Raw genomic sequence first — 18,476 nt, forward strand, 5'->3', positions numbered from 1 at the left:
TACATAACAGGTACAGGCAGCAACGAACAAATGTGGTACTTGTAGAGTATTTTAAAAATGCAAGAGAACACCTAAGAGGGAAATCAGGAGGGCGAAAAGAAAGTGTGAAGTTGCTCTGACAGATATGCTGCAGAAGAATCCCAAGGACTTCTTATAGATATATTAAGAGCAAAAGGATAGTAAAGGACAACATTGGTCTACTTGAAAATCAGTGTGATCATCTATGCATGGAGCCAGAAGCAATGCAGAAGATCTTAAGTGAATTTTTTGCTTCTGTATTTAGTTGGGAGACAGACACAGGGACTATGAAACTGATGCAAAAGACTGAAGTAGTCATGGATTGTGTCTGGATTACAGAAGAGGAGGTGCATGTTGTCATGAGGTGAATTAGGGTGGAATAAATCCCAAGCTCTGACGAGATGTTACCTCAGACCTTATGTGAGGCTAGTGCAGAGAAAGCAAGGGGCCATGGCAAAGATATTTAAAATGTCCATAGTCACAGGTGAGGTACCGGAGGACTGGATGGTAATTCATGTTGTTCTGCTATTCAAGAAAGTCTGTAAGAATAAGCCAGGAAATTATAGGCTTGTGAGCCTGATGTCAATCATGGGTCAATTATTCAATGCCATTCCAAAGGACAGAATATACACGTATTTGTATAGACAGGTCCAGATTAGAGACAGTCAACATGGCTTTGTGCATGGCAGGTCACGTCTAACCAATCTCAAAGTTTTGCAAGGTTACCAAGAATGTTGATGAAAGAAAGGCAGCGGAGGTTGTTATATGGATTTTAGCAAGGCCTTTGTCAAAATCCCGCATGAGAGGGTAGTTCATAAGGTTAAGTTGCTTGTAATTCAGAGTGGAGTAGTCAATTGGATTCAACATTGGCTTAGAGAAGGGGTTCCCTACCTTTTTTTTTAGTGCCATGGACCCCTACCATTACCAGAGGGGTCTATGGACCCCAGGTTGGGAACTCCTGGCTTAGATGAACACAAAATAGTGTATAATGGTTGTCCGTCTGACAAAGTCTATGGTTTATGGTATAGCGCAAGGGTCAGTGCTGGGTCCATTGCTGTGTATCAGCTACTGTATATTAATGATTTAGATGATAATGTGGTAAACTGAATCAGCAAATTTACGGATGTCAGGATTGGGGACATGGTGGACCGCGAGGAAGGCTATCATGGGAAAATGGGCTGAAAAATGGTGGATAGATTTAAATCAGACGTGTGAGGTGTTGCATTTTGGGAGGACAACCACTAATACCTAGTGAATGGTAGGGCAAAGAGGTGTGTGGCAGGGGTCTGGAAATATAGTTCCATAATTCCTTCAAAGTGGCATCACTGGCAGCTAGGTTTGTAAAGAGAGCTTTTGGCACATTCATAAATCAGGACACTGAGTACAGGAGTTAGGACATTATGTTCAAATTATGTAAGATGTTGGTGAGGTCAAATTTGGAGCATTAGAACATAGAAAGCCTACAGCACAATACAGGCCCTTCGGCCCACAAACCTGTGCCGAACATATCCTTACTTCAGAAATTATCTAGGGTTACACATAGCCCTCTATTTTTCTAAGCTCCGTGTACCTATCCAGGAGTCTCTTAAAAGACCTTATCGTATCCACCTCCACCGCTGTCAGCCCGTTCCACGCACTCACCACTCTATGCATAAAAAAAACACTTAACTCAACATCTCCTCTGTATCTACTTCCAAGCACCTTAAAACTGTGCCCCCTCATGCTAGCCATTTCAGCCCTGGGGGAAAGCCTCTGGCTATCCACACGGTCAATTCCTCTCATTATCTTACACACCTCTATCAGGTCACCTCTCATCCTCTGTTGCTCAAAGGAGAAAGGGCCGAGTTCACTTAACCTATTCTCATAAGGGATGCAACATCCTTGTAAATCTCCTCTGCACCCTTTCTAGTTTCCACATCCTTCCTGCAGTGATGTGACCAGAACTGAGCACGGTACTCCAAGTGGGGTCTGACCAGGGTCCTTTATAGCTGCAACATTACCTCTTGGCTCCTAAACTCAATCCTTCTGAATCCATATGCCTTCTTAACCACAGAGTCAACCTGCACAGCAGCTTTGAGTGTCCTATGGACTCGGACCCCAAGATCCCTCTGATCCTCCACACTACCAAGAGTTTTACCATTAATACGATATTCTGCCATCATATTTGACCTACCAAAATTATCCACCTCACACTTATCTGGGTTGAACTCTATTTGCCACTTCTCAGCCCAGTTTTGCATCCTATCAATGTTCCACTGTAATCTCTGACAGCCCTCCACACTATCCACAATACCCCCAACTTTTGTGTCATCAGATTTACTAACTCATCCCTCCACTTCCTCATCCAGGTCATTTATAAAAATCACAGAGTAAGGGCCCCAGAATAGATCCCTGAGGCACATCACTGGTCACCGACTTCCATGCAAAATATGACCCGTCTACAACCACTTTTTGCCTTCTGTGGGCAAGCCAGTTCTGGATCCACAAAGCAATGTCCCCTTGGATCCCATGCCCCCTTACTTTCTCAATAAGCCTTACATGGGTACCTTATCCAATACCTTGCTGAAATCCATATACACCTACTGCTTTACCTTCAATGTGTTTAGTAACATCCTCAAAAAATTCCATCAGGCTCGTTAGGCACAACCTGCCTTTGACAAAGCCGTGCTGATTATTCCAAATCATATTATGTCTCTCCAAATGTTTATAAATCTTGCTTCTCAGGATCTTTTCCATCAACTTACCAACCACAGAAGTAACACTCACTTGTCTATAATTTCCTGGGCTATCTCGACTCCCTTTCTTGAATAAAGGAACAACATCTGCAACCCTCCAATCCTCTGGAACCTCTTCTGTCCCCATTGATGTACAGTTCTGGTCACCTACCTACAAGATATTACTAAGATTGAAAAAGTGCAGAGAAAGATTACAAGGATTTTGCTGGGACTTGAGGACCAGGGGCATAGGGAAAGTTTGAATAGGTTAGGACTTTATTCCCTGGAGCACAGGAGAATGATAGAATACCTTAGAGGTATACAAAATTATAAACTGGTATAGATAGGTGAATGCTTGCAGTTATTTTCCCCTTATGTTGGGTGAGACTAGAACTAGAGGTCATAGGTTTAGGGTGAAAGATTTAAGGGGAATCCAAGGAGGAACTTCTTCACTCAAAGACAGCGCAAGTGAACTGCTAGCGGGAGGGGTAGAAATGAGTTCAATCATAGCACTCGAGAGAAGTTTGGATAGGTACATGGATGAGAGATGTATGGAGGGCTATGGCCTGGGTGTAGGTAGGTGGGTTGAGCCAGAAGTCCAGGTTGGCATGGACTACATGGGATTAAGGGTCTGTTTCTGTGCTATAGTGCTCTATGACTATGAATTTAGCCTTTGATCAATTCCAGTATACCAAGATTGTTATACAAGGAGTCAAGGTCTACACAGATGAATCACAGCTGATCTCATTGAAAGGTACAGATTTCTGATAAACTGGATGTAGAAAGAGAGCTTTTCTTGACTAGATTGTCTAGAATCTTCGATGGGTTGAGGGGTAAAACATTTAAAACCGAGAAGGCAATGCTTCTGAGGACTGGTATCCTTTACTTCATAAGGCTGTGAAGGCCAAGTATTTCAATATATTTGAGGAGATGGATAGATTCCTGGACAGTAAACATAAGGAGAGAGCAGGAATATTGTATTGAATAATAGTATGTTGGTATTGAAATTGAAGGACAAGTTGGAAAAGGTGCAAGGTCTATTTGTGCTTTTTGCTGTTTCTATATTCATGTGCGTTGCAAAATAAAAGAGGCTTTTGCAAATATTTTGTGCAACAATACACAAAAGGCAGATGAGAAAATATTTAGGAGAAAGATCCCCTTTACAAACAAAACATGCAAAGAACTATTTCTTATCTTTTCAAATGTTAGACTTGATTTCTTTCAGTTCTTAATCCAAATAAGATGATTCCAATTTCAACTTCTGCTCCAGTTTCCCGACAAGAATCTGGGCTAATGTACCAGTGTTTAAATGACTACGTGATAAGATTGCCACATTTTAGATGAGACGTTAAATTTAGGCCAAACATGTAGTCTGAAAACACAATTTCACATTAAAGCAACAGAATTTTGACCACGACCATATTGCTGTTTCTGCAACATGTCTCAGATCCTGAAACTTTGTTTGAGCAATCAGGCTTATCATCACTGGCATATGTTGTGATTTTTTTTGTTTTGTTTTGTGCAAGACACATAACCTAGGTTACAACAAAACTGTGCAAAAGAGTAGTGCTTGTGGTTTCATGGGCCATTCAGATATCTGATGGCAGAGAGGAGAAAGCACTTCATGGACTGAAGTCATGTGATAGAAATATAAGTCTTTTTAATTAGCTTTGTTAATAAAGAATGATTGTCAAAAATTTTTAATTTAAACACCACAGTAATCATAAGGATGCTTAGAACACATCACCTCATACTTTAAAAAGGGCTCATAAGCATATCAATATGTAGCAACAATGTTGTGATGACAAACCTGCAGCCACAATTACAAAGCTAAATCTTAAAACCAGACACTTCAAATTATTTATTGTAAACTCTTAACTGCCCAGCATTTGCAGCATGAGGGTCATGTAACAGAGCAAAAACAATGAAGATATTAATTGGTCAGATACTACTCTTTAGAATTTGACATTTTGCATAGACTTATTCAGCTTTAGTTTTTTTCCCCCCTGGTGTGCTGGATAGTGGGGTGAGAAGAGGAAGTTGCTGGAGGGAACTTGGCTACAATCATCTATCCCCATTTACTAAGCAGTTTATGTATATTAATGCATTGTTTCTCTGGAACCAAATTTTAAAATTTGCTTCCTCATTACACTAAGTACCTGCACGACTCTTGCCTTCCAATTCCTAGAAATCATTCTAACCATCCAATTATCTTTACCAATTTCAGATGCATGGCAATTCCCAATTTTAAAAATGGCTATTGACAGTCCCCACTCCACTGGCCTGGGCTCCTGGCTTAAACTCCTTCGCCCCTCAACATCTCTCAGCCTCAGACGAAACATTCACTCCCCAGCTCATAGTAATGCTGTGCTTGGTATTAAACTTTATTTGGTAGCATATCTAGGCATGGTGCTCTACTTTAAAGGCACTGTGATTAAGGTAAAACAAAGCTAATCTGTTCTCAAAAGATTTATTTATGGCACTTAAATTGACTATTGTCTACCCTTGCAATAATTGTACCTCAAAATAGAATCTCCCTTTCATTTACATTACTCTTTCTAAAATCCAACAGTACCTGATCAGTTTCTCCATTAAATTGACCACAACATCCAGATCTCAATTCTGCTACCACTGGTTCCTTTGTTATAGTGTAGTTGTTTCCCCAAATGTTGTTCCCTCCCATTTACCCATCTTCAAAAGTTGGAGCATTTGTCAGCATTCCCATTCCTGTTAGACAACATGTTTTCCTTCCCTAAAACTCACTTTAAAGTAATAAAATATTTGATGTCCACTTAACTGGAGAGAAAACATGCATTATTATTTGTTCAGCATTAACTATTTATGCAGAACTCTGAATTATTAATTAAAACAAAATTTGATATTTTATACAACTTTTATTTTATGTCCAGTTATTCATAACATTTGAAACATGTCAAAATACAAAAATATATTTTCTAGCTGAGCTAGAAAATTTAAACAGGTGCAAAACTAGCATGAGGATTCCAAAAAGGGCTTAACATCAAACCCTTTCATAAATACAAGGCTTATAATTGAGTAAAAATTCTGTGAGGTAAAGTACACATTTCCAAACATAGCTATACAAACCTTTAAATATGCGCACTGCATTTCAGATAATTTAAGTGACTACAAAAACTGCTTTGGCTTAATAACTCAAAATTTGCTATTTTAACCTGAATGCTGTAATAGTTTGTGCAAGATAGGTTGTAACTACAAAATTAAGAGGTGTAACCAATTTCATTAATAGTGCAACCTCTAGCCCTTTCTAGCTATAGTTTAAGGTACAGAAAACCCTATTCCTTTAACAGCAAGATATATTAAGAATGTACACTGCAAAGTATGATATTCAAGTCTTGTAGGACAAAGTTTTCAATAGTTTAATTTAAAAAAACATTTATGGTGATATTTTAGAAAATAGTAAAACTGTTACTTTAATGGCACCTCAAATGTATTCATATTAAAAATTCAGAATAAATCCTATTAATGTATGGGGTGGGGGGGGGGGGGACACGAAGAAACAGGATACCATCCTAACAGAACTTGTGATTTTTCTTTTGTGTTGTATTTATGATCTATTCAAAGTGTTATGCTGAGCATGTGTAAATGATTGTGACATATGGCAATTCAGAGCTAGAAAATGATAATCTGGGAAAACAATGTAAACTTACATAATGTATCATCCACTAGATGAATATATGAGCAATTCTGAAGAACAAAATTGTTCTGGCAACCTTTGGTATTTGAAAAGACATGAAACAACACTGCAGCATTTCCTCAAAACTGCCCAACTCAAAGTTCATCCATTATAGACAAATGTGTTTTCCTATATCCTACCTTAACTTCATGTCCCAAGTGAAAATGCCAATTCATATGCAATTAATGACAAGTTTGAAAGATTGAATTACTGTACAATGAGTGGGTGAAGTCTGTCCACATTCATTTAAACAAGCATTCTTACTCAATTTCCTAAAAAAAAATCAATTGTAGTTGGTCAAGTGAGTTTTAGTTTTTAAAAATCAAGAAAATTAATGATTATTTTCTTTAGTAAATACAGGTGTTTATTTTTGAATCATTTCTAGACAAAGATGAAATTTCTCCTCTACACTCCCATTCAAGCTTTGAGAAACTACATCCAAATAATTTTAAATAAACTTTTTATGCAGGTACAAAGCACAAATTCTTAAATCAACTACTACTAGCTTTAAAACTAATCTACAGTACTTTTAATTATACAAAATATGAATGTTGGATATTTGAGTGGGTGGTGGTGGGGGGAATCCCTTAGTACACCGTCTCTTCACCAGATTTTCTCATTGCAGTTCATGGAATCATAATTCTCAATTGCTCAGAATCCCAATGCCAATGGGTAGCATGTCCTAATTAAGATTTTATTGTATAAATAATCTGCAAATAATATATAGGGATTGTTTAAAGCTCACATGCCTTAAGCTACAGTTCTCTTTTGATTCAAGAGGATCAACTCTAAGCATTTAATCTGCTAACTTTTTTTCCCTTAAAGATTACATTTGCAAACCATTTAATATTTGGGGTATAAAGCTGATGCTGTGATAAAAAGCCAAGCCCAGTAGCACAAATGCAAGGTACTGGTCTCCTGGAGCTAAAATAAATGTTCTAATGAAGCAAACTTTGTCAAGCTAGCAAATTGCACATTAGTCCTCCAGGTTTATAAATGTGGCAATCAGTCCAGTTAACTGACTCATTGGTGTGTCAGGTTGAATAATGCCACCCAACTTCACTTGACCAAATGCAAAACCCAGCATTGGGACAAACCAGTATTTAAGGTTTATAAAAGGAACTTTTAACATTCTTTTAAGTGTTAAGTTGGCTTATTAAATACAGTATTTATCAATATTCTATAAAATCTACAGCTGCAGCAAAGCAGAATCCAAAAAAGTATGATTTAGTTTAAATTTCTGAAGACTTGTGCAAAGCTACTAAAAGGAACAGAGACATGCTAATTTATACCTTAGAAGGTGTTGAATGCTTGCAAATGAATTGTGCTTTTGGAAAAGCAGGGATTCATCATTTCATGCTTTAAAGTGCAGAAAATCATTAGACTAATTTATATTGTTTATGCACGGAGCCAAGCTGACATTTTACTGAACTCTATTTCATCACACTGAAAATGGAAGACAAAAATTACAGTAACAGGATGGAGGATAAAGGGTGTATATGAGAGGAAGGGTGTATATTTATCAGAACTAGATACAGATTCTGTTAATTGGAGCTACAGAAATCAAATTTTGATCTGGAAGGAGCTTGGTGCTAGTGTAGGGTTGAGATAATTAATGGGTATTAGTTCATATCTAATGTATAATATATTAAGAATTGTACATAAAATCGAAACATAGGGCTTTTAATCAGCATAGTTACTTGTGTAATCACATTATGTTTGAACTTCAAAAGAGATCGGATTTTAAATTAGTTTGATGTAGAACATGCAATCTTATTGTATACACACAAAATCAAAGCAAAAATTGTGGCAAAATTTTAAAAAACAAGCTAAGATATGCAAAACAAGCAATACAATAAACTAGACAATGTGGCTGTTTAACAATTTCCACACTTTTTCCAAAAATTTAGTAGTTCACATTCCTGGGATGTGCATTACTTGGAATACACATACACTTGGCTGTATAGACTAAAACCAGCTCAATTCAAACCACAGCTCTTCTGCCATTATCAACTGCACAGGATTGATGGCATTTGAGATGAAGTGAATGATTTATTTTCTCATCACTGAGGATGGATCAGTGATATAATAGAAGTGATATATGGAAGAAAACTAGCAGAATTACTGAATACTCATTTTCTTAAAAAGTAATTCCTTTTAGTTGAGACAAAAGTTAAATTTCATTTTCACATGTAAAACACTGGCTCAAATTTGCAAACAAAAGATTCAGAGACTTATCAGAAATATTTAGCTATCATTTTACTGCATTTGAGCAACAGCAACAAGAGCAGCAGAATATTTAGAAATTTTAGAATTGTTTTTTTGCTATGTCTTAAAAGCCCTGATTTGTAAAAGCCATGCAATTCATTTGAATACTAGTTTGGATTGCATTTCTTTTCCAAGATATATTTGATGGATGTTGATATACCTGAAAGATTAAATGAATTTTACTTTAATAAAAATTATAGTATTTGATTCTCAAGGTACCAAAATGGTTGAAAAACATTGTGGAAGGGGAGAAGGTTTGATTTCGTGTAAAATTGTCTCAACAGTAAACTTCCATTTAAAAATAAAACAAGTGAAAATAGATATTTATTTCATACCAATCTCCAAGAGTATTTCCTGCTTAGGAAATTGCTATGAGGTGCAAAATGTAGTAACAGCCAAATATTATATTTTACCTTTCATATCATTAAACAATATTAAATTCTAATTAAACATGTTAAAACTGTGAACATGTATTTAAGAATTTGTGAACTAGTTGGCAAAATGCTTCATGGCAGAGTAATCAAAGCTGGCTAGATGCTATATTTGTCTGCATTTGATCACTGCTCACCATTTTCCCCAACTGGATCTCTGTATACATGCTTCTGGAGAATTGCACCAGCAGATATTGGTAAAAGTCTCCATTTACTTCATGTATCTTTTTGATTTCTTATTTTGTAAACTGATTATGGTAACTTACACATACTGAAAATCTAAATGAACAGTCATAAAATGTTCCTAGTTATAAGTCAATTTGTTCTCAATTAAACTCTTCTATTTGATGTTTTCAATTTCTTTACTCTTACCCTATCCCATTCAACCATAACAAATTCAGTGCTATTTTTACTTAATGTAAATAACTGCATCAGGAAAATGCAGCAATACAAGGATATGTGTCTACATAGTAAGGTTTGCAGAGAAGGAACACTTTGATCAGTCGACAGTAAAGTTGTCCCCAGAATCCAGAGGTGAGAGAAGTCACTTTTGCATGTGTGGCCTCCCTCCACAAATGGTGGATATCTTCTACATGCCCATGGGAGGTCATCATTTGGTTATAAATACATGGATGATATGGGGTCTTCCCTTCACCAGCAAAATATACATGATGTTGTGGTGATATTCCCATCTTTTTGGCACAAATCCCCATAAAAACATCATCAATATAAAGGCTGGTGTTTAGAGTCATTAAGGCCTCATAGACTTTGGCTGCAACATCCTGGGACACAACATAGGCAGCACCTGCTGTATAATCTGGATATGAAGGCCACTGATACATTTCATATGGAACATAGTATTTACTTCCTTTGTTTCTGACAGGGGGTGCACCCCTGTGTACTCGACCTATCCAGAAATTACTTGTTTCTTTATCCAGCTGTTGTAGGTAGTTTGCGAGATTCGGAGTGTGTACAAAAACATCATCATCGCAGGACATGACAAATTTAGCATTTTGGCAGAAAGTATTTGCCCACTTGAACTGGAATATTAATTTCAATGTAAGGTTATGAAAATCATCAACAAAGTCCTGTTGGATAAGGTCAGAATACTGCTGATCTTCTATCAATAACTTATGTTGCACAGTCTCTCTTTGGGAGAGATCTTTATGTACTCCCAAAACAAAAATGACTTTAATGGTGACCTTCAGCTCTGAATTTATATATTGTTCATTGCCCCATGTCTGACGAATAGCATCCCGCCGAGGACGATTTTCAGGAGAGCTTTTCACAAACAAAAGGAGTAAAACATCCTGATCTTTGCATTTGTTTTCATGGGTGATCAAGTACTGGTACTTATGAAGATTAGCTGCTGCCTTCTTGTTTAGAGTCAAGCTGTCATTCAAAAAATTGTATCTATTGATGAGATATCTGTAAGAATAAGACCTCAAATGACTAATAATATTTGCATCTAGCTGCTCCCAATATAGTAGAACAAAGCAGCAGGAGAAACAAGTGACAACTAACTGAACAAACTGGCGTTTTCTTCTTCTGTACACTGTAGTCATCTTGAAAATTTTATTTGATAGTCAAGCAGAATTCAAGACTTGTGCTCTTTGTTTCTTAAGCTTTTGATGCCGTCTTGGATAGCCGATATAACTAAACAGATCTACTGTGAGAATGTTACCCAATACACAAAATTAGATGTTTGACTTGTAAAAATCAATGAGGCAACTTTCTATTATAGCAGATTTCAAATTCCAGTGCTTCTCCCAGGCAGTAATGTGGCTATGTGTTAGAATGTGGGAGGAAATCAAAGATCATCCAAATCCATAATCTTCATCTTTGGTTGTGATTTTAATGACTGTATATTATTCTTCTTGCTTATTCCAACACATCATTGAACCTGTCAAGTAAAGATCAACACAAATTCATTTGATTAAAGAACTTGGTTCCATTGGAAGAATTTATAATTTATTATTACAATGGGATAAGTGTCCTTTAAGATTAAACAAGATTGGGAAAAGGAACTTAATTTGACTTTTATGACAGAGGACTGGACGCAGATTCTGCACTTGGTTAACTTTTCTTCGATCTGTGCTAGTCATTCACTGATTCAATTTAAAATTGTACATTGTTACTATTTGACGAAGGAGAGATTGTCTAAAATCTTTTCTAATGTTGATAGTTATTGTGATAGATGTACAACTGAGACAGCTACACTGACACACATGTTTTGGTCTTGTTCTATACTGGAACAGCTTTGGAAGGCAGTTTTTTCTACAATTTCTAAAGCACTTAAAATTAATTTACAACCTAACAAATTAACTGTGCTGTTTGGAATAATTCCTCAAAATATCTGCAGTATTTCTTTGTCTGACCAACATGTTATTGCATTTGTTACATTGAGAGCTAGGAGGGCCATTCTGTTGAAGTGGAAGGATACGTCAGCTCCCACTCTGTCACAATGGTTCTCTCAAGTGATGTCATGTCTTAGTTTGGAGAAAATTACAAGTCGAAGTTTCGAACCTATGTTTGATATTGAGAAAAGATGGGGTTCATTTGCTCGTTAGTACCATTTGAGTTAATTGATAGATTTCCTCCACGATCTAATTGTAAATTTTGTTTTTTTTGCTGGCGGTTTGATGTTTATCTTTAGAAGCTTTTCGTATGACGCATGGCTCCAGGGTTAAAACTAATGTGTTCTTTTCTTTTTCCTCACTTTTCTTTGCTTTAGTAGGGTTTTTTTTTGTGTCACCATATTTTTCAATCTTTAAAACATTGGGTTTTTTTTTCCTTTGAGACATTGTGTTACCCACTTCAATGTACTCTTGTTATTTTGTTTAATAATAATAATAAGATTTGAAAAGAAAGAAAAAGAACTTGAAAAAAGTTGAAATACCACCTATACTGAAGACACTAGCAATCTGCCTGATGCTGTAATGTGTGAAGGAAGAGAAGTGGATGCAGTTACTATTACAAGAGAGAAGATGCTCAAAAAGCTGAAAGACCTAAAGGTACATAAGTCACCCGGACCAGATGAACTGCACCTTAGGGTTCTGAAAGAGGTAGTGTTAGAGATTGTGGCAGAATTAGAAGTGATCTTTAAAAAAGATCATTGGACTCTGACATGGTGACAGAGGACTGGAAAATTGAAAATGTCACTCCACTCTTTAAGAAAGGAGGAAGGTAGCAGAAAGGAAATTATAAACCAGTTAGCCTGACCTTAGTGGTTGGGAAGATGTTAGAGTCAACTGTTAAGGATGAGGTGATGGAGCACATGTTGACACAGGACAAGATAAGACAAAGTCAACATGGTTTCCTTCAGGGAAAATCCTGCCTGACAAACCTGTTGGAATTCTTTGAGGAGATTACAAGTTGGATAGATTCCAGGAATGAAAGTTATCATACAAGGAACATTTGATGGCTCTGGGTCTGTACTCACTGGAATTCAGAAGGATGGGGTGAGGGGGGTAAAATCTCAATGAAACCTTTCAAATGTTAAAAGGCCTAGATAGAGTAGCTGTGGAAAGGATGCTTCCCATGGTGGGAGAGTCTAGAGAAGAGGGTACAGCCTCAGGATAGAGGGGCACCCTTTCAAAACAGATATGGAGAATTTCTTTCGTCAGAAGGTGGTGAATTTGTGGAATTTGTTGCCACATGCAGCTGTGGAGGTCAGGTCGCTGGGTGTATTTAAGGCAGACATTGATAGGTTCTTGATTGGACATGACATTAAAGGTTACGGGGAGAAGGCCGGGAACTGGGGTTGAGGAGGAGAGAGAAAAAAAGGTCAGCTATGATTGAATGGCTTAGCAGACTCGATGGGCCAGATGGCCGAATTCTGCTCCTATGTCTTATAGACTACCGGGAAAAAGTAGGTCAGTGCAGATTCTGACCCATTACAAATGAACAAAGCTTCAGTTTTTTTTCCTGTTTCAGTATCTGTTACATGCAATTACAGCAATGCTCATTCACCACAAGGAAGGTTACACACAAAAGATCTATCTATACTTCCATGTTTAACTTTAAAATAAACCCATATTTACTTTAGATAAGGCACACTGAAAAAAACAAAAATAGAAAATAATGGCTGATGACAGTGCTTTACATGCCTTCCTTTTTACTTTGTTCTACCTGTTAGCTGTCAGCATAATCTAGCCTACTGCTTTGTAGTAATTTTATTTTAGTCCTTTTTTAGGTCCATGAAATTGCAGAGAAATATCTTGAATATTTATCCACAAAAAGGGAACTAAATAAATAGGAGAGTTCAGTTTTAGCATAGCAAACTGGTAAGCGAGTTCACCAGAAGAATTGAACCAAACTGAACTACTTGGGATTGTTCAGGAAGTGCTGCTGAAATAGCTGGATTACAGTTGTCATTGTTTGGCCATACCATGGAAATAATGGAATGCAAAACTGCTACAAAGCTGTAATTGTCAAAGGCGGATCAACCCAATGCAATAATGCAAGGTACCACGAATTCAATAAAACCATAAAACAAGTGATACGTTGTCAAACTTCACTTTTATTCATAGCATGCTATGGGGGAAGTTACAGGCTGATCTCCCAAAGAGACAGTCCAGACACTGCCCTCCCCCCCCCCCCCCCCAAACACAGTTCCACACAATTTGATCATTACAGGAAATATTATAATTATGTGAGTTAATACAGTTTTAGAATAGTTTTGATCACATGCTATAATACAATTACCGTAGATTCCGGATTTTAAGCCGCTACTTTTTTCCCACATTTTGAACAGCTTTGAACACTGCGGCCTTTACTACGGTGCGGCTAATGCATGATTTTTTTTCATGCCGCCAAAAACATTTTGCCTCGTAACAGTAGACCAATAAAATTGATGAGTAGTTCACAGAGGTCCAATGAAATTGTACAATAAATCAAGCGCACTTTCACAAATAAATTATTGTAAATCAGTCATTTGTACTCACCCTCATCAACATGGAAAACACTCGAAGAAAAGCATTGTGCTGCCTTTATGGCAGTTATTTAGTTTATAATATTTTCGCTTAGTAATTCATTTGTTAGTATGTTTTCTGTACTACAGCCCGGAATGCTAGACGTCACATCCGGTTTCGCCACGTCTTGTGGGAAATACCGGTTTGCGATAAACGGGAAGGTGGGGGGAGCGCATTACGCGAGCGAAAACGCTGCTTTTAAGTTAAAGGCGATCAATAACTTTTCCTGGTAGGCTGCAGTACATATATATTTTTACCAGTCGCTAGGAGATATTGGAATGTTGTTCATGCACTGTTCAGTAAAAAAGTATACGCAACGTAATTTGTGTGTTACTGATACTTATGTATATTTAAAAGTAGCCGTATTACAGGCACGGTTCAAAAAAAAGCATTTGCAATATGTATTTGTTTGTTACCATATGGATTTAATTAAAAGTTAAAAAATCCTCACGTGTAATATCTTTCTGTGTAAATATCTCATATTACAACGTGGGACACCTGCGGCCTAAAATCCAGTGCGGCTTGTACAAGTACAAAATTGATTTTCTTTCTAAAATTAGAGCCAGCGGCTTTTAATCAGGTGCGCTCTGTAGTGCGAAATCTACGGTAGATGTAAAATCATTATTGGTTAGTTATAATTATTTCTGCCAAGGCCAGCATGGATACAATCTCAGTTCCTTATGTTGACACCTGCCCCTACTCTCGAATGTTCTACCCCCCCACCCCCTTACACCATCCTTCTCCTACTTAGTTATGTTATACTTCAAAATGCTTTGTGTGACCAGACAATTCTTTATTCAGACCTATGTCTAACACTATTAGGGAAAAATGTCTGGTACATCATTGTTGCTGGCTAAGGTTCTTTTTGGCTGTACAGCAACCAACATAAGGTACCTATAAGGTAATTGATCATTAGCTAATCATTGTCTTTTAATCTCTTTTAATCTATACCCCTATTTACCTATCCCTTTATTCCATCATAATGTAACAGCAATTTTGAAAATCAAACAGAAAATGGGATAAATATCAATATTCCAGGCTCATTCATCACAATTGACAGATGGGTCCTGCCACTCAGGTAAAAAAAAATTGAAACTGGTTTCCAAAGTTGTCACTGCACTATGACATCCCAAAGGCTAGAACAGACTAGAATTAACAATCCCAATAATCATTAACACTATATAATTGCTGGTGCCATTCTGCAGCTTTTTTGGATTAATATACATTAATAACATGACACAGACAAATCAGAAATGGTTTATTATTGTCGGATGTACCAAATTAAAGTGAAAAGCTAATCTTCAATACTGTTAAAACCTAATGTACACAGCGCTTTGAGGTGGACCAATGTAAAACAAAGCAGAATAAAGTAACAGCTGCTGAGGAAGTGCAGTGTAGCTAAACAATCAGGTGCAAGATCATAAGACGGATTGTGAAGTCAGAGTCTCTTTGAATACTAGAGAACCATGTCATGCTGTTATAGCCTTATAACAGCATGACAGAAACTCTCCTTGAGCTTTGTGTTACATGCCTTCAGGCTTTTGTTTCACTGGCTGATGGAGGAGGAGAGAACATATCAACTCCTTTCTGAAGTGTGACCTGGATTTGCTCCAATTTGCCTGTCACAACAGGTCAACAGAGGATGCTATTTCATTAGGTCTTAGCTCAGCCCTGGAAAATTTGGACAGTAAAAGTTGCGTACGTCAAGAAGCTCCTCGTTGACCACGGCTTAGCTTTCAACACCATCATCCCTTTAAAACAAATCACTGAGACCCAGACCTTATTACTTCCTTGTGCAAATGGATCCTAATTTGCAAACTCCAGTCAGTTTGGATTGGCAATAACATCTCTACAGTCACTATCAGCACAGGTGCACCACAAGACTATGCTTAGCCCCCTTCCTGTACTTGCTTTTTACTTATGACTGTGAGGCTACGTACAGCTCCAATTCCACTGTTTTTTGACAACACTAGCAGTGTGCTACACGCAGCGCTGCAATAACAACAGAGTCGGTGAGCTGCAGTTACAAAAGAGATTTATTCAAACTTCGCGGCCTCGCTTTAAAGCCTTCCTGATCCCGCCCTCCCCGGGTGGGAATGCTGTATTCACAGTCCCGTCCCGCATGGGGGCTTTTACCCTTGCTGGTGAAGCAGGCTTGGCGCCCTCTTTGGGACCTGCCTCAATGCTGGCGCATGCCGCTTCGTGAGCCGGTTCCAGAGCGCTGGGAAGTGGGTCGCCACATAACCCCCCCCCAGAACCGGCGATACACCCCCCAATGTCCACAGTCTGGGTCGGACTCTGTTTGGGAGGTCTGCCTCTGCGCCGCGGTGCCTGAATCTCGACCGGCTGCGCCAAGTCCACATGGGCCAGTTTGAGTCAGTCCACCCTGAAAACCTCCTCTTCCCTCCCCAATGTCCAGCACAAATGTGGACCCATTGTTTCTGATCACCGTAAACGGCCCCTCGTAGGGCCGCTGGTACAAAAACGAACTTACAGTTTTGCAGGTCTTTGGGTATGCAGGTCGGGTTCTGCCCATGCTGTGAAGTGGGTATGGGGGCCAGGTTTCCGAGCCTCTCGCATAGTCTGCCCAGGACTGCTGCGGGTTCTTCCTCTTGCCCTCTTGGGGCTGGTATGAACTCTCCTGGGATGAACAGGGGTGCACCGTACACCAACTCGGCCGACAAGGTGTGCAGATCCTCTTTGGGCGCCGTGCGGATTCCGAGCAGGACCCAGGGGAGCTCGTCCACCCAGTTAGGCCCTTTGAGGCGGGCCATGAGAGCCGACTTCAGGTGACAGTGGAAACGCTCCACTAGTCCGTTCGACTGTGGGTGGTAGGCCGTTGTGTGGTGCAGCTGTGTCCCCAAAAGGCTGGCCATAGCTGACCACAGGCTGGAGGTGAACTGGGCGCCTCTGTCAGATACACCCCCCGGTGCACCTCTCGGCTCTGGTGTCGACCAAAAAGTGGCATCCCGACTGCTTGTCCCAGACATACAGGAGGCTATCCCGATGGCCAGCCACCGTAGCCATCAGCGGCGGCTGGCCCTGGCGTTTCCCGGGAACTTGCAGGGTGGGCTACAGCGGCGGGCTTCTGCGCCCCACCGCTGGTGGTAGAAGCACCATTGTTCATTGGTCTCCTCACCCCTGCCTCTGGGGTTAGCGGGCTCTGCGGCTGGGTCTGGTCTGGTTTATTGCTGGGAGTGTGGCCTGGTGATCTGTGCGACGGACGCCCCACTCTCCTTCTTGGCTTTCCACAGCATGTCCGCCCGGGCCGCCACCTTCCGGGGGTCGCTGAAATCCGCGTCGGACAGCAGCAGGCGTATGTCCTCGGGCAGCTGCTCCAGGAATGCCTGCTCAAACATGAGGCAGGGCTTGTGTCTTCCGGCCAGGGACAGCATCTCGTTCATCAAAGCCGAAGGTGGCCTGTCCCCCAAACCATCCAGATGCAGTAAGCGGGCAGCTCACTCGCGCCGTGAGAGTCTGAAAGTCCTTATGAGCAAGGCTTTGAATTCCGTGTATTTGCCGTCCGCTGGGGGCGATTGTATGAACTCCTCAACCTAGGCGGCTGTCTCCTGGTCGAGGGAGCTCACCACGTAGTAGTAACGTGTGGCATCCGAGGTTATCTGCCGAATGTAGAATTGGGCTTCTGCTTGCTGGAACCAAAGGTGAGGTCGCAGCATCCAGAAGCTTGGCAGTTTTAACGAAACTGCATGAACAGATGCGGCGTCGTTCATCTCCGGTCCAAATATCGTTTGGGCCATCGAGGTCACCAATTGTAGTGGTGTGCTACACGCAGCGCTGCAATAACGACACGTAGTCGGTGAGCTGCAGTTACAAAAGAGATTTATTCAAACTTCGCGGCCTCGCTTTAAAGCCTTCTTGATCCCGCCCTCCCCGGGCGGGAATGTTGTAGGGGGCGCGTATTCACAGTCCCGTCCCGCGTGCGGGCTTTTCCCCTTGCTGGTGAAGCAGGCTTGGCACCCTCTTTGGGACCGGCCTCAATGCCGGCGCGCGCCGCTTTGTGAGCCAGTTCGAGTGCGCTGGGAAGTGGGTCGCCACAACACCACTGTTGTTGACTATATCAGTGTATATAGGAGGGATAATGAAAATCTGGTCAAATGGTGCCACAACAACCTCTCACTTAACATCAGCAAAACCGAAGAGCTGACTAACTACAGAAGGAGGAAACCAAAGGTCCATGAAGCCAGTCCTCGTTAGGGGATCAGAGGTAGAGAGGGTCAGTAACTTTAAATTCCTTATAATCATTTCAGAGGATCTGTCCTGGGACCAGCACTTGTGCCATCACAAAAGGAGACCTCTGCTTTAAAAAAAAATTTGCAGATTTGGCATCTCATAAAAACCT

At 39.8% G+C, this 18,476-nt stretch overlaps 2 protein-coding genes across 8 annotated transcripts in view; one reads left to right on the forward strand and one right to left on the reverse strand.

The window, feature by feature from the left end:
- mcf2l2 (MCF.2 cell line derived transforming sequence-like 2) overlaps positions 1 to 18,476 on the forward strand; it is a 331,126-nt gene that overhangs the window by 179,263 nt on the left and 133,387 nt on the right. The window lies entirely within an intron of this gene.
- b3gnt5a (UDP-GlcNAc:betaGal beta-1,3-N-acetylglucosaminyltransferase 5a) overlaps positions 1 to 18,476 on the reverse strand; it is a 48,716-nt gene that overhangs the window by 16,649 nt on the left and 13,591 nt on the right. For 2 of the 3 annotated variants that reach the window (XM_073041234.1, XM_073041232.1), the window contains exon 2: positions 5,607 to 11,046. The exons of the other annotated variant lie outside the window; for it this stretch is intronic. In XM_073041234.1, the coding sequence (XP_072897335.1) occupies positions 9,575 to 10,708 (1,134 nt within the window). In that variant the 5' untranslated portion in view covers positions 10,709 to 11,046 and the 3' untranslated portion in view covers positions 5,607 to 9,574. Of the gene's footprint in view, positions 1 to 5,606; positions 11,047 to 18,476 lie in introns of those variants that run through there. 3 annotated transcript variants of the gene reach the window in all.

The sequence above is a fragment of the Hemitrygon akajei genome, chromosome 3 (genome assembly GCF_048418815.1).
Source record: "Hemitrygon akajei chromosome 3, sHemAka1.3, whole genome shotgun sequence".
NCBI classification, from domain to species: Eukaryota; Metazoa; Chordata; class Chondrichthyes; order Myliobatiformes; family Dasyatidae; genus Hemitrygon; species Hemitrygon akajei.